Source organism: Heterodontus francisci, chromosome 9 (assembly GCF_036365525.1).
Source record: "Heterodontus francisci isolate sHetFra1 chromosome 9, sHetFra1.hap1, whole genome shotgun sequence".
Taxonomy (NCBI): Eukaryota; Metazoa; Chordata; class Chondrichthyes; order Heterodontiformes; family Heterodontidae; genus Heterodontus; species Heterodontus francisci.
The window spans coordinates 22,748,369-22,769,841 of NC_090379.1; the positions used below are offsets into that span (position 1 = coordinate 22,748,369).

General features: G+C 44.0%; 1 protein-coding gene across 1 annotated transcript in view; it reads right to left on the minus strand.

Annotated features, from left to right (window-relative positions):
• Nucleotides 1–1,156: 1,156 nt before the first annotated feature.
• Nucleotides 1,157–21,473, minus strand: part of LOC137373437 (prospero homeobox protein 1-like) — a 48,628-nt gene continuing 28,311 nt past the window's right edge. Inside the window, exons 3-4 of the mRNA XM_068038260.1 lie at nucleotides 17,981–18,175; nucleotides 1,157–1,342 (exon numbers count right to left, since the gene is read on the minus strand). Of these exons, the coding sequence (XP_067894361.1) occupies nucleotides 1,157–1,342; nucleotides 17,981–18,175 (381 nt within the window). The remainder of the gene's footprint in view (nucleotides 1,343–17,980; nucleotides 18,176–21,473) is intronic.

The following is a 21,473-nucleotide window of genomic DNA, read 5'->3' on the forward strand; positions in this document are numbered from 1 at the left end:
CAGTGGATTGGATTCTCAGAGACCCAGTGCTGTCGGCAGGGCATTACTTGCAGCCAGCGCAGATCAGAAAATCCCATGCACATTGCCCATTATTTTCTTGCCCTCAATGATGCAGGGTCTCATAACATTTACCCAATCTCCTCTAGTCAAGGAGCCAGCCAAGAAAATGCTCACCTCTCTTCTGCCTGACCAGCTTCATAATTTGCCACTAGGCCGTGTGTGGGAGTGGCACAGTGAGAGCCAGGGTTTTATTTTAGAACTCGGCCTCTGATCTTTCTATCTTTATTGGGAGGTTTGGCCTCCTTCTCACACTTTTCTACATTTTTACACATCACTTCTTTTAAAAAATATTATATTTGCTGAGGGTATCCACCTATCATCTGATGAAGGACATGTAGCCTCAGTTTCCCTCCTGTTATATTTGGAGGTCCCCTGCTCGGCTCCCGGTGCCTGGGACACAGAATTTGATGGACAGGCAGCCTGCTTCAAGATTTCTGGAGCTCCCCCTTTGGTTGGTGATAACATCCCCATCTGACTTTCTCACCCCCTCAGATTCCTCCATCCTTGCTCAGCAGGGGTCCGATTAGAAACACAAGGGATGGGGATTGAGTTGATGACCTTCCATTCTGCAGTACCGTGCATCAGTGCTTAAATACACAGCACTACTCACCAGGAGGATGTCCCTTTCTTAAAAAGAAGTTGTCAAAGTTAACTTTTATCATAGTGAAGACGGTAGCTGGCTCATATTTATAATGACGGTCCTGAATGAGTCTATTAAATCATTCTTTTCACAAACAGGAATTCTCATCTCGTATAACAAGGGAAATTGCCATTGATGTAATCTTCCACATGTAAAAGGGAAGATTACACAGAGGGTGAGAGGCTATGAAACCCACTTTTGTACCTTTGAACATAGCAACAGTAGTAGGCCATTCAGCCCCTTGAGTCTGCTCCACCATTGGATTAGATCATGGCTGACATGCACCTCAACTCTATCAACCGCCTTCGCTCCATATCCCTTGATACCCTGACCCAACAAAAACCATCGTTCTCAGTCTTGAAGGCTCCAATTGTCCCCCAGCATCAGAATGTGTGGCACTGCAGATTTTTGCCCCTCTCGCTCCCTCAGCGCCAGAGGCTGGTGCAGACCACCGTTCTAATTATACAGGATGTCTTGCAGGCTCCCCTGAGAATTAAACACCTCAGGGACCTCGCTGTCCAGTTTACAGATCACTTTGTAAATGCTTTTTTTCCAGGAAGGGTCCGAGTCTTTCCCAGAATAGATTGCGTTAAAAAATTCTCGAAGTGTCACCTCCGCAACTTCCAAAAACTGCTTGGGAATCTGAGGAAAGAAAAAAGAATAGCAAATGAGAGTTTGATGATTCATTCAGTTTCAGCAAACCCTATTGAACAACAGCCACTTTCCTGACAGTGAAATGTAGCATTAAAATCTATCTTCAACCCCCTTTGATTTATTAGATAATTTGCTTATCTCCCTCTAGGCTGTATCAATGGCTCAGTGAGTTTACCCAGTGAGGTCTTAAAGCACACAGACCAGGGAGGTCACAGGCTTGATCCTCAGTCCATGCTGAGATAGATGGAGTGGCAGTAGAGATGGTACATTTGGTCTTCACATCACCACCCTGCATAAACGTAAACTCATCCAAAACTCTGCTGCCCATATCCTATCTCACACCAAGTTTTGCTCCCCCAACACCCCTGTGCTTGCTGATCTGCACCGGCTCCCGGTCCATCAATCCCTCAATTTTAAAATTTTCATCCTTGTTTTAAAATCCTTCTATCACTTCACCCCTCCCTCTCTCTGTAACCTCATCCAGCCCTGCAACCCTCAGAGATCTGTGTGCCCTCTAATCCTCGCCTCTTGCGCATCCCCAGTTTCCATTTCCCCTCTATTGGTGGCTGTGTCTTCAGCTGTCTGGGCACTAAGCTCTGGAATTCCCTCCCTAAACCTCTCTGCCTCTCTCTCCTCCTTTCAGATGTTCCTTAAAACCTATCTCTTTGACCAAGATTTCGGTTGCCTGCCCTAATATCTCCTTGTGTAGCTCAGTGTCAAACTTTATTTGGTGCTCCTATGAAGCACCAAAGGGCACTTTGCTATGTTAAAGGCACTCTATAAATGCAAGCTGTTATTGCTGTTAGTTCGCCAAGCCAAGGAGGGGAGAAAGTCAGCAAGTGTTTCTGCTTCTGGTCACTATCCAATGACTGCTGCTGGAAGTCGGTTTGGATATTGCGGAGGACAGGATTGAAACTGGCGGTGATAGAGTTTTTGTTGAATAGCCCGTCAGAACTCACTGTCAAAGCCTTTGCATGAATAATGGCCACTTGGATAAGTGAGTGGCACCCAAGGAACCGTACCTCAGCAAGGACTCAATGCTTTGAGGAGAAAAGGGAATGGAGAGAATTCGGAAGGGAAAAATTATGAACCCCTTACCCCACTGTCATAGCTTAAAGAGTGAACACAGATAGATGACCAATTCACAGGACAGTGCCAATATGAGAGCAGCACCAAGATAGTACATTGAGGTACTGTACAGTATGAGGTGTTCAAACAAATAGCAAACCTATGCCTTGCGTGCTGTGTGTTGATAAAGTAATTGGTTTAGATGTCAAATCACAATACTTTTTAAAATTCTGATTATAGCACATGATAACTGCTAGAAATTATGATAGAAATGTGTTTTTTAAAAGCAAGATTTAGTAAGACAGTTCGCTCCCCTTCCCATATCTCAATCTGTCGCTGCTGAGAGCAGGTACAGCATATACTCCCAGTATCTCTCTACATCCAGCACTAAGCAGGAGGAACACCATAGCAGCCTCAGGTTGAACCATATCTCTCTCTCTCTCTCTCTCTCTCTCTGTGCAGGGAGGTGCATGTGGGCAGATGGTAACAGGGTAGTTATTGTGTGGCACAAACTGGTATCGCAACACCACACCATGGTTCCAATGTTCTCTGCAAACAGTCTTCCTGCATCGAATGTATCCCAGCATCAGATGTAATGTCATAGAGAAATACTATGACATTACATCTGATGCTGGGATGCATACAATGTAATACTGCAAATGCTAACAATCTGAACAGAATGTGTAAATGCTGGAAATATGTAACAGGTCAGTTAGCTTCTGAAAGAGGAAGACAGGCCATGGTGTCTGACACGACCCTTGACCCCAGCTTTTCTGATGATTACGGATTTCATCCGGAAAGCTAACCTCTTTGAGCGTCAATCAATCTCCTTTATATTTCCAGCAGTTTCCTTTCTATAAAGTTACTCTTTGCAGATTACACACATGCTGGAAATATGGATGCTGAACTCCCACTGTGCCAACCCCAACCCCACCATGTCTTCCTCTAGCGAAGTCCCAACTTGCTGCAAATAGAGTCATCGAGTCATTAAGTCATAATGGCACAGAAGAGGCCATTCGGCCCATTAAAATGTTAGTGGGGGCTGAATTGGACAGCTCCAAAAACGGGTATGAGGATCACGATGTGTGATTAAGCCACATCCATTGACTGAAGACCCCTTTCCTATCCTGAGTGGTGTGAAACAGGGCTGTGTTCTCGCACCCACACTTTTTGGGATTTTCTTCTCCCTGCTGCTTTCACATGCGTTCAAGTCTTCTGAAGAAGGAATTTTCCTCCACACAAGATCAGGGGGCAGGTTGTTCAACCTTGCCCGTCTAAGAGCGAAGTCCAAAGTACGGAAAGTCCTCATCAGGGAACTCCTCTTTGCTGACGATGCTGCTTTAACATCTCACACTGAAGAATGCCTGCAGAGTCTCATCGACAGGTTTGCGGCTGCCTGCAATGAATTTGGCCTAACCATCAGCCTCAAGAAAACGAACATCATGGGGCAGGACGTCAGAAATGCTCCATCCATCAATATTGGCGACCACGCTCTGGAAGTGGTTCAAGAGTTCACCTACCTAGGCTCAACTATCACCAGTAACCTGTCTCTAGATGCAGAAATCAACAAGCGCATGGGAAAGGCTTCCACTGCTATGTCCAGACTGGCCAAGAGAGTGTGGGAAAATGGCGCACTGACACGGAACACAAAAGTCCGAGTGTATCAAGCCTGTGTCCTCAGTACCTTGCTCTATGGCAGCGAGGCCTGGACAACGTATGTCAGCCAAGAGCATGTCTCAATTCATTCCATCTTCGCTGCCTCCGGAGAATACTTGGCATCAGGTGGCAGGACCGTATCTCCAACACAGAAGTCCTCGAGGCGGCCAACATCCCCAGCTTATACACACTAGAGTCAGCGGCGCTTGAGATGGCTTGGCCATGTGAGCCGCATGGAAGATGGCAGGATCCCCAAAGACACATTGTACAGCAAGCTCGCCACTGGTATCAGACGTACCGGCCGTCCATGTCTCCACTTTAAAGACGTCTGCAAACGCGACATGAAGTCCTGTGACATCGATCACAAGTCGTGGGAGTCAGTTGGCAGCGTTCGCCAGAGCTGGCGGGCAGCCATAAAGGCGGGGCTAAAGTGTGGCAAGTCGAAGAGACTTAGCAGTTGGCAGGAAAAAAGACAAAAGTGCAAGGGGAGAGCCAACTGTGTAACAGCCCCGACAAACAATTTTTTCTGCAGCACCTGTGGAAGAGCCTGTTACTCTAGAATTGGCCTTTATAGCCACTCCAGGCGCTGCTCCACACACCACTGACCACCTCCAGGCACTTACCCATTGTCTCTCGAGATAAGGAGGCCAAAGAGATTGACTGAAATGCAGACAGCATGCCAACTTATTGCTGCCTGCTCATTAGAAAGATTTCTGCATAGCTAGCACTAACCATACTGTTGCGTCCAGCCAATCATCAATAGGAGGCTCAAAATTGTAACTTCCTAGCACCACTTAAAACTAGCCTGCACCTTTAAATGGGGAAGCACACATGGCTGCAGTAGGAAGTGAATCTGTCCTGGGAAACAGTGAAGAATAGCACAACAAGGGAGTGTGCAGGCGCCAAGGTTTTTGGGCGCTGCATTGGAGGTCTTGGTGGAGAGTAGGAGAGATGTTCTGTTTCCGCAGAGGGCCCTCCAGACACACGGTCAAAAGCCAGTGGGAGAAGATAGCCATGGAGGGCGATGCCAACAGTCAAGCCCTGAAGACCTGGATGCAGTGCCGCAAGAAGTCCTGTGACCGCATATGAGTGGTCAAGGTCAGTGAATTCATCTTCAAATACCATATCCCACCAACTGTACCACTAGCCTCAGACACTGCTCAATTCATCATACCCCCTGCAAGTACCCCTCCAAATCACACACCATCCTGATTTGGAACTATATCGCCGTTCCTTCACTGTCACTGGGTCACAATCCTGGATCTCCTTCCCAAACAGCACTGTGGATGTACGAACACCACATGGACTGCAGCAGTTTGAAAAGGCAGCTCACCACCACCTTCACAAGAGCAATTAAGGATGGGCAATAAATGATGGCCTTGGCAGCAATGCTCACATCCCAAGAACGAATAAAAAAACACCATCACTCACCTACCAACAATCTCTATCAATCAGGACTCATACCTAACTTTCATAACTTCACCTCACCCGCAAACGCTCCATATCTCACACCTTTCACACAGTGCCAACTATTCAACCATGACAGCAACATCACCCAAACAGATTGCAATGACATGCACTGACAAGCTTCCCTCTCTCTTACAGGACAAGATGGCACTTAACCATAGGCAGCAGGAGCTATCTAATGGGGGACAGGTGCATCTTCATGTCCTAAACGGTCATTATTGAGCCCTTGGCCAGTGGCAGGGCTGAAACTGAAGATGACGATATCCTCATACCTAATCCTCCTTCTCATATCCCACTTGCTCCTCATTCAACAATTTCTTCTGAGTTACAAGTTGCAGATGGTGTAAGGAAACATCTCTTAATTTCCCTGCTCGTCTCACCACAAACCTACTCTTCTGTCTTTCTCTTTTTCGATAATCAAGAACTGCAATCGGGCCAGGCAGTGGAAGAACAGCAACAAAAGAGTGATGATGGAAACACAGCACCATTACTTGATTTCACACTCAGCCACCAGCTATATAGGATAGAATATAGGCAGGATCTGCTTGTGGTAAGACACTGGGGACAGGTGCGGTGCAGCTAGGGCAGGGGTAAGGAAAGAGCAGGTGCCAGCTCACCAAAAGCTGAGGTGGCACATGGATTCTGCTGCAGAGGACTCAAATGAGAGGATTTATGGGCAGCCAGTAGAAGAATTCTGATACCTATGCACAGTGAAATGATTTGTGCACTGGGAAACCTGCCAGAAAGCCTACATTCATGAAGGTGTCCAGCACAAACTTGGCACAGGGCATTGCGCAGATCTTGGAGCTTATCCTTTCCAGCATGGAAGTGGTGGCCAATTCCATTAGCACACTTGCAGACCCAACCATGAGGCAGCATCTGATGGTCGATGTCTCAGCTTCCATTGCAACACAAGCAGCAGCCACCCAATGTCTGGGTGCTGCAGTGGAAGCTCAGGCTGAAGTCAGTCAAGGTCAGCTTACCGCCATGCAAGCTCACACTGCTGCCATTATGGCTGTCGATTTCAGTATCCAAAGAGGCTTACAGGGTATCACAGCTGTCATATGAACACAGGAAATAGGAGCAGGAGTAGGCCATTCGGCCCCTCAAGTCTCAATTCAACCAGATCACAGCTGATCTTCTACCTCAATGCCATTTTCCCACACCATACCCATATCCCTTTATATCTTTAATATCTGCAAACCTTTCAGTCTCTGTCTTGAATATACTCAATGACTGAGCCTCCACAGCCCTCTGGAGTAGAGAATTCCAAAGATTCACCATCCTCTGAATGAAGAAATTCCTCCTCAGCTCAGTCCTAAATGGCCTACCTCTTATTCTGAGACTGCGTCTCTTAGTGCTAGACACCCCACCAGGGGAAACATCCTTCCAGCATCATCCCTGTAAAGCCCTGTAAGAATTTTGTCTACTTCAATGAGATCACCTCTCATTCTTCTAAACTCTGGAGAATATAGGCCCAGACTCCTCAATCTCTTCTCATAGGACAATTCTCGCATCCCAGCAATCAGTCATTGCACTCCCTCTATGGCAAGTATATCCTTCCTTAGGTAAGGAGACAAACACAATACTCCAGGTGCAGTCTCACCAAGACTCTATACATTTGCAGCAAGACTTCTTTACTCCTGTACTCAAATCCTCATGCAATAAAGGCCAACATGCTATTTGCCTTCCTAATTGCTTGCTGCACTTGCATGTTAGTTTTCAGTGACTTATGAACAAAGACACCCATGTCCCTTTGGATATCAACACTTCCCAATCTTTCACCATTTAAGAAGTACTCTGCATTTCTGTTTTCCCTACCAAAGTGGATAACTTTACATGTTTCCACATTATATTCCATCTGCCATGTTGTTGCCCACTCGCTTAGCCTGTCTAAATCCTCTTAAAGCCTCTTTGCATCCTCCTCACAACTCATATTCCCAGCTAATTTTGTGTCATCAGCAAACTTAGATATAGATCAGGGTTGTCCAACCTTTTCACATGAGGGGCCACATTACAATTTTTGTCTTACATAGGGGGTCAGTGAGACAATTTCGGAAAGATAAAGGCATTAAAAATTTATCTTACTATAAATCAAAGCAATAAATGTGCATTTTTGTGAAGAAGCTTTAAATGAGAAGACTAATTTATTGACTTAATTTCTTGTCACTATGTTATACACTGATTTAGAGAGATACTTGGCATTTTCTTTGCTTGCACAAATAGTCAATGTCTGTTTGCATACTTGTTGTAGCGTTGCGGAGTATGCTGGATTGATGTCCATCTGTCAGGAGTGATCGTGATCACTTTCTTTTCCCCTATCTTTCTCTTTCTGTCTGTCTATCTGTCTCTCTCCCCCTGTGTCCCCCCACCCCATGTCCCCACCTCTCTGTGTTCCCCCCTCTCTGTGTCATCCTCACTGTCTGTGTCCCCCCTCTCAGTCCCCCCTCTTTCTCTCTCTCTCTCTGTACCCCTCTCTCTGTTCCTCTCTCCCTTTGTACCCATCTCCCTCTCTCTCGCTGTATCCCTCTCTCTGTCCCCCCACCCCCTCTCTCTTGGTGTCCCTTCTCTCCCTCTCTCTGTCCCCATATCTCTCAGTCACTCTCTCTGTTCCCCCCACCCCTGTCACTTTCTCTCTCTCTGTCCTTTTCTCTCTCTATCCCTCTCTCTCTTTCTGTCAACTCTCTCTCTGTCCCTCTCTCTCTCTCTCTGCCCACTCCCTCTCTCTTCCCCCCTCCCTCTCTCTCTCTCTCTCTCCCCCTCCCTCTCTCTTTGTCCCCCTTCTCTCTCTGACAGTTGCAGATAGCAGGAATGTTCAGCAGATGGTTGGTCAGTTTTATTTTAAAAAGATCACAAGTCATTTTCACAGCTGACAGGTGCCAACATCAGGAACAGCCATTTCCCAACTTCAGGCAGATTCGGGGTTTTCCAGCAGGTTCCAACATTTTTTTTTAAAGCCCGCAGAAAAACTCAAAAAATTAGGAAATGGTTGTTCCTGATGTCAGCAGCTATCAGCTGTGAAACTGACTTGTGATCTTTTTCAAAAACCCTTCTGCAAGAGGAAGCCAATGGAAAATTTCCCACCTCCAGTCACAGACCCCTGGCGAGGTTGAGGAACATCCCGGGGACTGTTTACATCCACGGGCTGGATGGAAACCTTTGACAGGCTGGATCCTGCCCCGTGGGCTGTATGTTGGACAACCCTGATATAGATTGTGAATAGCTGGGGCCCAAGCACTGATCCTTGCAGTACCCCACTAGTCACAGCCTGCCAACCTGAGAATGGCTCATTTATTCCTACTCCCTATTTTCTGTCCATTAACCAATTCTCAATCCATGCCAGTATATTACACCCAATCTCATGTGCTCTAATTTTGCTTACTAACCTCCTGTGTGGGGCCTCATCAAAAGCTTTCTGAAATTCCAAATACACCACATCCACTGGTTCCCCCTTATTTATTCTGCTAGTTACATCCTAAAAAAAAACCCCAACAGGTTCGTCAAATATGATTTCACTTTCATAAATCCATCTTGACTCAGCCCAATCCTACCATTATTTTCTAAGTGTCCAGTTATCACATCCTTTATAATAGATTCTAACATTTTCCCAATCACTGATGTCAGGCTAACAGGTCTGTAGTTCCCCATTTTCTCTCTCCCTCCTTTCTTAAATCATGAGGTTACATTTGCTACCATCCAAACTTCAGGAACCGCTCCACAATCTATAGAATTTTGGAATATGATCACCAATGCATCTACTATCTCTACAGCCACATCTTTCAACACTCTGGAATCTAGATCATCAGGTCCAGGATATTTATTAACTTTCTGTCCCATTAATTTCTCCAGTACTTTTTTTTTACTAATACTAATTTCTTTTAGCTTCTCATTCTCGCTAGTCTCTTGGTTCTGTAGTATTTCTGGAAGGCTTTTTGTATATTCCTCCATGGAGACAGACACAAAGTATTTGTTTAGTTGCTCTGCCATTTCCTTATTCCCCATTATAAATTCCCCTGTCTCAACCTGTAATGGGTCCACATTTGCCTTTGTTAATCTTTTCCTTTTTACATACCTATAAAAGCTTTTACAGTCTGTTTCTAAGTTTCTCACTAGTTTACTTTCATATTCTATTTTCTCTTTCTTGATCAGTTTCTTGTCCCTCCTTTGCTGAATTCTAAAATGCTCCCAATCCTCAGGCTTACTGCTATTTTTGTTAGCCATGGTTGGATCACTTTTCCTGCTGTGTTTTTATGCCTCAAAGGAATGTACATTTTTCTGTAAACCAAGTATTAATTCTTTAAATGTTAGCCATTGCCTGTCTACTGTCATACCTTCAAATGTAGTTTCCCAATCTACCACAGCCAACTTGCCCTTCATACCGTCGTAGTTTCCATTGTTTAGATTTCAGACCCTAGTTTCAGATTGAACTTTCAAATTTAAGTAAAATTCTATCATATTATGGTCACTCTTCCCTAAAGGCTCCTTTAAAATGAGATTATTAATTAGCCCTTTCTCATTGCACAATACCAGATCTAAAATAACCCATTGCCCTGTTGGTTCCCCAACACACTGTTCTAGAAAACCATCTCATATACATTCCAGGAATTCAGTGCTAATTAGGTTTACCCAGTCTATATGTAGATTGAAATCCCCACGATTACTGTATTACCCTTGTTACATGCACCTCCAATTTCCTGATTTATACCATGCCCTACATTACCACTGCTGTTTGGTGGCCCCTTGCTGTTTCTTAGCTCCACCCAAACTGATTCTACATCCTGATTTTTCGATCTAAGATCCTCTCTCACTAATGTACTGATCTCAATCAGGCATCTTCCCAACAGATTACCAGGATTGCTGAGGCACCACCCCAAGGTGTGGCAGTGGCTCCATGCAGCAGAAACCTGCTGTCGTCTCTCAGGCTGACAGCATTCATGCTCCCACTCCTGCCACTCCTTGCTGTTGTCTGTCAGCCAAGGTGTGGGACTGTTGGTCATTGGGGAATTGGGGTTGTGGTTACTGATCTTGCAGTTGATTTAGCTCATATGACAGCCTGGACAGAAAAAGGCTGTCTACGTTTTCTCCTTTGCTCTTCCTGTTCTTCTTCCCTCTCCTCATCCTTATGTTTTTGCTCACCGTATAGTTGGCGGCAAGGGATATCCCTTCATGACAGCAATACAGCATACAGCAGGCCACCATGAATCTTGACACCTGCTCTGCTGAGTACTGCAGGACTCCTCCAGAGTGCTGGAGACAGTGGAATAATTGTTTCAGCAAGTAACTGCTCTGTTCTGTCACATTTTGTGTGGTGGCATGTGTTAATTGTTGCGATTGTGGATTGCACACTGAGTCATGGCTATGTCATCAGCAGATAGCTCTTGTCGCCCAGTAACCATTGTGGCTCAAATACACATGTCACAGTGGATTGCCGCAGAATGAAGGCATCATGACTGCTGCCAGGATACCAGACACTGATCTGCATGATTCACTGTATGTGGTTGCACAGCAGCTGGATGTTGATGGTGTGGAATCCTTTTCCATTCCAGTGTCGCACTCACATGTGAAGTGCAGCGATTGAAAATGCAGAACTCAAATTGAAGAGTTTTCAAAATTTACTTTTCCTTTAAAAAGTGGACAATGTGCTTCAAAATTGCCACCAAAGATCAAACTGTATATTTAAACTGTCTTACTGTCTGTTAAGAACAAAAGGATACATTCTAAACTAAGAGGTGTCAATTACACCCATCCGGAACCCATCAAGAGACATTTTTGAATTGAATGCGTTCTTATGAAACAAAGAAGATGTGAAGTAGCCACATCTTAGGTCATTGTGAGTCACCACAGGGAGGAAGATATACGTCTCCCATCAGAGGCAAAATGTGAGACCATTTTGACCTTAAAAGTATTTCTGGAGAGAGAGAGAGAGAGAGAGAAAGAATCAGGACAAACATCATGAAGACCTTTCCAACTGAGAGCTGGGTGAACTCCAGCAAACCAAAGAAGGTCCCCTGCTGTGAGTTCTACACTTCAGTTTATTCAGCAGAGAACTAAAAGTGATCTCCCATCTCCAGATTGAAGATCCAGCTACCAAAGAAATCTACAAAACCCAGGCCTGCAACTTTAAAGGAGAAATTGACCAGTGAACCCTGAAAGTCTACCTCACTTCAAACCCCTTACCCCTTTTCCTCTCTATCTCTCTCATGTGTGCAAGCGAGTGAATTTGTGTGCGGGTTGCGACCATTTCAGCAGTGAATATTTGCTCAATAAATAGTTAATCTTCTGTTTTAAATCTACAAGAAAACCTATTGCTACCTGGTCATTTGACAAATAAAACACAAAAGCGGTTAAACCCTAATAACAAAAAACACTTGCTGCGGTCAGTTGGGAGTTGAACAGTGGGAACCACCCACACCCCTCACCATGTGGCCGTAACACCAGTATATGGCAGAGTCGAGGTGCGGCACCCACAAAGCAATGTGAGTGCAGTAAATGGCACCCTGCACCATGAGGAATCCTGCAATCATAGCATAGCCATATGCTCACTCTGCCTGCTGGTCTCTGTCAAGGGGGAATGAATTAAAAGGGAGAAAAAAAAGACTTGCATTTATATTGCACCTTTCACGACCTCTGCATCCCAAAAGTGCTTTATAACAAATGAGGTACTTTTGAAGGATAGTCACTGTTATATTGTAGGAAACATGGCAGCCAATTTATGCACAGCAAGCTCCCACAAACAGCAATGTGATAATAACAAGATAATTTGTTCTTGTTTATTTTAGAGATACAGCACTGAAACAGGCCCTTCGGCCCACCGAGTCTGTGCCGACTATCAACCACCCATTTATACTAATCCTACACTAATCCCATATTCCTACCACATCCCCACCTGTTTTTCCCTACCACCTACCTATACTAGGGGCAATTTATAATGGCCAATTTACCTACCAACCTGCAAGTCTTTTGGCTTGTGGGAGGAAACCGGAGTACCCGGAGAAAACCCACGCAGACACAGGGAGAACTTGCAAACTCCACACAGGCAGTACCCAGAATTGAACCCGCGTCGCTGGAGCTGTGAGGCTGCGGTGCTAACCACTGCCCCTGGATGTTGATTGAGGGAGAAATGTTGGGCAGGACACCAGGGATAACTCCTCTGCACTTCTCCAAAATAGTGCCCAGAGATCTTTTGAATTCACCTTGAGAGGGCTAACAGAGCCTTGGTTTAGTGTCTTGTTTGAAAGTCAGCACCTCCGACAGTACACTGCTCCCTCTATGTTGCACTGGAGTGTCAGCCTAGATTTTTGTGGTCAAGGCTCTGGAATGGGGCTTGAAGTCACAATCTTCTGACTCAGAGGCAACTGATCCACAGCTGACACATGCAGTTAATTGTAGTTAGCTGTCTTTGAATAGAGAGCTTCAGTGACCTCCATTACACAACAATGGATGGCATACTGCGAGATGTTACAAGTATCTCCAGTTCCAGCCTGGAAGGATCCCCAGGCACAGCCACTGGCAATGCCATCCTTGCCATGCTCTGTGGCTGCAGCAGGTGGTATATTTCAGTGAGGATGTTTTTCTTAAAGTGCAGCTGTCTCACACATTGTTCCTTGCTGAGTTTCAAGTGGAGAATTACTCCCTGAACACTGATGATATGGCCTCCTGCTGAGAGCCCTTCTTGCCCTCCTCCTCCTCCCTTTTCTAGCAGCTTGTCTTGCTCTGCGAGGTCCTACTCATTCTCCAAGTCATGCTGTATTCCAAAGGGAATGCTTACTGTTGCACCCATGTCTGGGATCAATTGGTTTGTGCACAAGCCTTCAAGCCAGGAAAAAGTCTGTCAGCACCTGCCACACCACTTGTAGACGACTGAAATTTGAAAGAACTATAGAGAATGCCAAACACATACAATCGGAGCAACAGTCAGAAGAAATCATCCAGCAATTAACCTGTATGCAGTTTGTAACCCCTTTAAATAGCGCTGGTGAGTTGGGGATGCAGAGGGCCTTCCTAGTATTTAATATGTATTCAGCTGTGCAATGTTAAGAAAGAACATTGAGCTCCAAACTGGCAATGCCGCTGTCAAATCAGCATTGCACACTCATTGACGTCATGAGCTGCCTGCTCTGCAGGAAGTTAGCTGCACACGTGAACCCCCTCATCAAGATGACGTCTGGCCTGATTCATGACATAAGTGTGTACATGAAAATCGTATGTCGTTTTGGTACCCGAATAGCACCTGTAGCGCCCAAATAACCAGTGCTACTGAGTCCAATTTTGCACCCAGTCTCTTTCTGCTTTTAGAAAGCAGTGCCTGGGAATGGAATGTCTTAGCATTGAGTTAAAGCAAACACTCCTAATCTCTGCCTGCAATCTTCCCACTGTAAGAATGCACAGAATCATTTCTCAGCATCCTTTGCCAATCCTGATTTCAGCCCCACTCAGGCGTGTGGATCAGTTAATCCCGAGTTGTTTTAGTGTCACCGCGTGACTTCCGATTCCCACACTTTGCTTGATGAGTACATCATACTGAGTTACCTGTAACAGGCCTGACATCAGAGAGAAGCACATCAAACGCAACTCTTGTGATTGACAGTAAGGAGGACAGTATGAGAGTTGGGGAGGGGAGATACCTTGCTATTCGAGAGTTGATGTGAGGAGGGGTGGAGCGATAGTTCTGGTGTTTGCCCACCAGTAAATACTCTCCAAAGCTGCTGGAAACCTCCTCAGATTTCCTTGGCTAAAGGAGTGTCAAGGAGGGGGAGTATATGTTTGGGTAATACTGTGTGATGCCACAAAGTGGAGTGGCATGGGTTTAATGTGCATGCTACAGATCCTGAATCAAACTGCATTGTTCAGGGAGGACTCATTTGTTAACACTTCCCCAATGGGAGGAGGAGGGAGGATTGGAATTGGATGGGAAATAGTGGGGAGAATCACTGCTGGACTGCCTGATAGGGGAAGATGAAAGAGCAGCAGTAAGCACTCATCCGAAAAACCTGCCCTTACTACACTGGAGATGCTTGGATTGGGAACAATTGCAGGGCAGAAGAGGGAAAAACAGAGGATTGTTACACCCTAGAATATATTATTGAACAGAGAAAGAAATTATTTCTCATGATGGTACATTTTTATTGAAAACATTCATTTTTTAAAAAAAATACTTGGCCTCCATAATTCAATTGAAATGATAAGAAGGGAGCTCTGACTCTTCTGACAGAGAAACCGAGAGTGATACAGGCAATTAGCATCACAGTGCAAACAAATGGGAGACCATGAATTGTAGGTGTCTCAGGAGATGCAGGAGAAGTACATCGTATGTACGGCGTATTTTTGCACGTCAGGTGAGAACAGGGTGGGCCTGGCTTCCTACAGTCACTAATCAGGCTCACACATGAGAAACTAGTCACTCAGTGAGGTACCAAGCTCTGCTCACTCCTGTGAAACCATGTAATAGTATGAGGCAATACCTCCAGGAGAGAGTTGGAGATATACATTTTTAATTGTTTGTGATACAATCGGTAAGGGAAATGATTTCTTATGCGTAACAACTCTGTAAACCAAGGAAGACATAAATAAGTACGCAAGGTGGGCAGATAGATGACAGATACAGTTCAATATTGGAGAAATCTGAATTGATACACTTTAGAAGTAAGAACAGAGAACGGAAATATACCTTAAAAGGAGTAGAGTAGCAGAGGGAATTTAGTGTGTCAATGTACAGGTAGGTCAATGTAGATGGAAACACAAATAGATACGGTCAGATAAAAGATAAATGGAATCTTTGGTTTTGTATCTTGAGACAAGTTGTACAAGATCTTAATAAGATTGCAGCGGGGTGTATTGTGTACTGTTTTGAGAACCCCATTATAAGTTGATATAAAAAAACACAATAGAAAAGATGCAGCACAGATTCACTAGGAAGTTACCAGGGATGAGGGGCTAAAGTGATGGAGAGTTTTAAGAAGTAAGAGCTGAGAAGATTAAGAGGTGCTCTAATACAGATTTTCAAGATTATTAAAGGTTATAATAAGATAAATGGTGATAGGTTGTTTCCACTAGTTGGTGAGATGGTAGCAAATTTAAGGTAATCACAGAAGAGATTAAAAAGAATATTTATTTACACAAAAACATGATTAGAAATTGGAATTCTCTGTCACCAAACCAGTTGTTCAAACAAAATCCGTAGTTTTTTTTAAAGAGAGGGTTAGGTAGTTGATTGAAAAAGAAGTATAGGGAATGAGCAGGAGAGTGGGATTACACTCATAGGGCAAAACATTAGTCCAGATTTGGTAGGTCAAATGGCCTGCTTCATGCTGAGATATCATATGATTTTGTGTAATAAATTTCATCAAGGGAAACCATTCGTAACTGATGAGTTTAAAGACTAAGGATGTGGTTTAAAGATTAAGAAATTTGGAGTAAATCAGAAATTTGGACAGAGCCATTTAACATAAAGGGTAATATGGAATGAGTTCTCAGGGAAGACCATCAAAGCAAATTGTATGAACGGGTTCCAAAGATAACCCAATGCATTTCTAAATAGAGGGGATAAGGTGAGAAGGTGGACAGGTAGAGTTGAGATCTACCAAATAGACAAATGATCTTTTCCTGTTTCTCACAATCCATTAATCCATATGTTCTCATAACTTAAATAATTAAACCTGAATGACCTCTGCTGTACCAATCTAGCTGTTATTTTCTGGTTTCTTAGTTCTCCATACAGTAGCCCTTAACTGCATTCCCCCCATCCACCACTCGCCCTCAAATCCCCTTTCACTGCTCTGCACCAAAATCACCCTTCTAATTGTCACACTGCATCTTCTTCCAGCTCCTAAAATAAGGTCACTGAAGAAAGAGCAGCTTTGTGTTGACCAGTCATGAGTACAGGACCAAAACTGTCTAAAGCCATTCAAGCAGGACTCAATAATGCCAATGGCTTCTACCTCTTTAAGCGAAATGAATGCTTCAATTATCAGACAGTTGTCTTATTAGGATTAATGACAATTTCTCAATGTTTTGTTGCTGTTGGAAGGGGGATTCCATGTTTTAACTGTTCTGTCCTTTCCCTTACTTGGATTTGACAATGACAGGCATCATCCCTGACTGACAGGCATCAGATCAGGCCTGACTTTAAGCTGACTATGGATGACTCTTCCTCAGGTATGGATGACTCTGCCTGTAGGGAAAAACATGATCAAAAACTTAGCATCTCCATTCAGCATAATGGAGACATCAGGAGAGTCAGCCCAGAGTCACCACTCTGTGACCCTGTAAATCAGTGGCTCCAGCACTCTGCACCACCCAGCCAATCCAATTGTATAAGAAATTTTGCATAGGACACTCATTTCATGCCCACAGACCTTGCTTCCTGCTGTCACACTTTTATGGTCATGCTTTTCAATTCTGTTATGTCAGCTATCCATGATATATTTTCAGGCTTTGGCTATTAGATGATTCTCTGGAAAAAATTTCTGAAGTCACTTTCCTAACTCTGTCTCATCTTGTATAATATGTAAAACAACCTGATCCCAGAAAATTGGTGTCCTGCTCTGTAATGTAATTGGACTTGTAAGGGAGTGGGTGGAAATTCTGCCTTTAAAGCTAACCTGGAAATCCAGATCAGTTCTTCTGGACATTTGCCAGAGTTAGGGCATGCCATGAGGATTTTGGAGTCTTCATATTCATCAAATCATGAAGGGCATGTAAATTGTATTGTAATATCTATTTAGGTGTTAGATGTTAGTGGTTACACAACAGAGAGAGAGAACTGTGCACAGTTCTGAGCTCCATATTACTAAAAGAATAGAGGCACTGGAAAAGGTGCAAAAATTATTTTCAAGATACATGATACCAGAACTGAGAAATTATACTTATCAAGAAAGATTGAACAGGCTGGGACTCTTTTCTCTAGAAAAGTGGTGATGGTGACCTGACAGAGGTCTTTAACATTACAAATGGTCATGATAGAGTAGACATAGAGAGGATGTTTCCACTTATGGGAGAGATCAAAATTAGGGACCATAAATATGTGATGGTCACTAATAAATCAAATAGGGAATTCAGGAGAATTGTCTTTACCAAAAGAGTGGTCAGAATGTGGAACTCGCTACTAAAACGTGTGGTTGAGGCAAATACTGTAGGTGCATTCAAGGGAAAGCTAGATGAGGGAGAAAAGAATAGAAGGATATGTTGATAGGTTTAGATGAAGAAATGTGGGCCATGGCTTGAATGGAGCATTTACACTGACATGGGGCCGAAAGACCTGTTTCTGTGCTGTACATTCTATGTAACATTAGATGTAGTCCCTGTTTTACTATCCTTTATCAAAGTTACGCTTCTATGGGAAGTGTGCGATGGAGAAATTGAGCAAGTAGAGTGGGGGGAATTTTCTAGTCAGTATAAATATACATGAAGTCTTCAAAGTGGATGTAAAAGACTGACCTGAAAATCATTGGCTTTGTTATAGTGCACATTGAGGGCACGATAAAGTTCAGAGTCTGTGGTGACTTTTAGGTCATTGACGTCAGTCGTGCCATCATTTACAGCCTGTCGGGCAAACTTCTCCATCTGGATATAGTAAAACTCCCGAAAGTTGCTGAACCATTTGATGAGCTGAGATGTGATGCATCTGTTAAACTGGTGGTGGAGCAGACAAAAGGGGATCTGTTTAATATGCCTCTATGTAACACAATACATCCATAATTTGTTTTTAAATTGAAGTTAATAAAAATGTACAAATGAATATTAAATATCCAATAAACTTTCCTGAATTGTAAAACCAGTTAATTATCTCTTGGATAATCAATTATATATTATCCATCTGAAATATATTTAAAGCCTTATATATATATCTCATGCACTTCTTGTAACACTTTGTCTACATTACCTTAATGTTATAAAACATCATATCCTCTGACTCACCTTACCAATGTCACATGAGATTTACTACTCATATATTTGTATTTTATTATCTCATTGTATTGCAGTATGTATGTAGATGTTACATGTAGTCTCTCTTTACAGTCTTCCACCCATATGTTACTGGGTTTTCATACTGATTCTGTGGGTAAATGCACCATGTGATGGGGAATCGAGCCAGTACACCAGCCCTGACTCTGAGCTGACGCAGATGGACAGTCTAAACTCCACTGGGTTAAGATCATCAACAATTAATTTTGTATAGGACCTTTAGAGAGGAGACTTGGGCACTTTTATATTGATATTGTGTCATCAAGCGGCACCCAGAATCACAGAATAATACAGTGCAGAAGAGGCCCTTCAGCCCAACAAGTCTGCACCGATGCATTAAAGACACCTGACCTGTCTACCTAATCCCATTTGCCAGCACTTGGCCCATAGCCTTAAATGTTATGACGTGCCAAGTGCTCATCCAGTTTAAGGATTATTAAAGGATGTGAGGCAACCCGCCTCTACCACCCTCCCAGGCAGTGCATTCCAGACCGTCACCACCCTCTGGGTAAAAAAGTTCTTCCTCAAATCCCCCTTAAACCTCCTGCCCCTCACCTTAAACTTGTGTCTCCTCATAACTGACCCTTCAACTAAGGGGAACAGCTGCTCCCTATCCACCCTGTCCATGCCCCTCATAATCTTCTACACCTCGATCAGGTCACCCCTCAGTCTTCTCTGCTCCAGCGAAAACAATCCAAGCCTATCCAACCTCTCTTCATAGCTTAAATATTCCATCCCAGGCAACATCCTGGTGAATCGCCTCTGCGCCCCCTCCAGTGCAATCACATCCTTCCTACCCCCCACATAGTCATCTATGTCGTTTATATAAATGACAAACAATAGGGAACCCAGCACAGATCCCTGTGGTACGCCACTGGACACTGGCTTCCAGTCACTAAAACAGCCGTCTGTCATCACTCTCTGTCTCCTACAGCTAAGCCAATTTTAAATCCACCTTATCAAGTTACCCTGCATCCCATGTGCATTTGCTTTCTTGATAAGTCTCCCATGTGGGACCTTGTCAAAGGCTTTGCTGAAATCCATCAATTGCACTACCCTCATCTACACACCTGGTCACATGCTCAAAAAATTCAATCAAATTTGTTAGGCATGACCTCCCTCTGACAAAGCCATGCTGACTATTCCTAATCAAATTTTGCCTCTCCAAGCGGAGATAGATTCTCTCCTTCAGAATTTTCTCCAATAGTTTCCCTACCACTGACGTGAGACTCACTGGTCTGTAGTTCCCTGGCTTATCTCTACAACCTTTCTTAAATAGTGGGACCACATTAGCTGTACTACAGTCCTCTGGCACCTCCCTCGTGGCCAGAGAGGAATTAAAAATTTGGGTCAGAGCCCTTGCAATCTCCACCCTCGCCTCCCACAGCATCCTGGGACACAAATTGTCCAGACCTGGAGATTTGTCCACTTTTAAGCCTGCCAAAACCTCCAATACCTTGTCACTCCCTATGACAATTTGCTCAAGAACCTCACAGTCTCTCTCTCCGAGTTCCATATCTACATCCTCAATCTCTTGGGTGAAGACAGATGTGAAGTATTCGTTCAACACCCTACCAATGTCCTCTGGCTCCATCCACAGATTTCCCCCTTGGTCCCTAATGTGTCCTACTCTTTCCCTGGTTATCCTCTTCCCATTGATATACTTATAGAATCTCTTGGGATTTTCCCTACTTTTACCAGCCAGAGCTTCCTCATATCCCCTCTTTGCTCCCCTAATTGCTTTCTTAAGCTCCATCCTACACTTTCTGTACTCCACTAATGCTTCCGTTGATTTGTTCTCCTTGTATTTGCTAAAAGCCTCTCTTTCTCATCATAACCTGAATGTTTCTGGTCATCCATGGTTCTCTGGGCTTGTTGCTCCTACCTATTACCCTAGAGGGAACATGTTGGGCCTGTACCCTCCCCATTTCCTTTTTGAATACCCCCCATTGCTCTTCAGTAGATTTCCCGACAAGTAACTTTTTCCAGTCTACCTTGGCCAGATCCTGCCTTATTTTACTAAAATTCGCTCTCCCCCAATCCAAAACCTTTTTTTGCAACTTGTCTATTTCTTTCTCCATAACAAGCTTAAATTGTACCATGTTGTGGTCGCTATCACCAAAATGCTCCCTCACCAACACATCAACCACCTGTCCGACTTCATTCCCCAGAATTAGGTCCAGCACTGCACCCTCCCTTGTTGGATCCTCTACATATTGAGCTAAAAAGTTCTCCTGTATACATTTTAAGAACTCCACTCCATCTAAGCCCTTAGCACGATGACTATCCCAATTAATGTTGGGAAAGTTGAAATCGCCTAATATAATTACCCTATTATTTTTACACACCTCTGCAAATTGTGCACATATTTGCTGCTCAATTTCCCGCTGACTATCTGGGGGTCTATAATAAACACCTCACAATGTGGCTGTCCCAGTACACTTGCCTCCACAGGCACACTGTAATGTAAAGGAGAAAACTGCCACACCACCCAAATGTCAGGTGTCAAATTTCTCCTGAGTCTCAAGAACAGCCATTGTAGCCATGGAAAGCAGAGGTCTGTTTCCTATTGGCCTCTCTTGTGGATCTAGCAGGGACCAGTAGTACATGGGTAAAGGGTCAAGGAGGTGAGCAGTGTTCAGAGGTTGCAGCTCTATGTCAGTGCTACTTTCCTGGTGCCTCAATATCACTATGAAATCTTTTATCATCGCACCAATTTGGGATTACAAATTGACGCAGACTGCAGTTACAGCCTCATTTATCTCTGCAATCACAAAAGTATGTGTACTTTGAGTGAACTGATGGTTGATGGGTTCAGTGTCTCTGGACTTACAGTTCACAGACTCCACATTCCCTAGGATCAGCAGCTCACCTTTACTAAAATTGAAGCAAAATACTGCAGATGCTGGAAATCTGAAATAAAAACAAGAAATGCTGGAAATACTCAGCAGGTCTGGCAGCATCT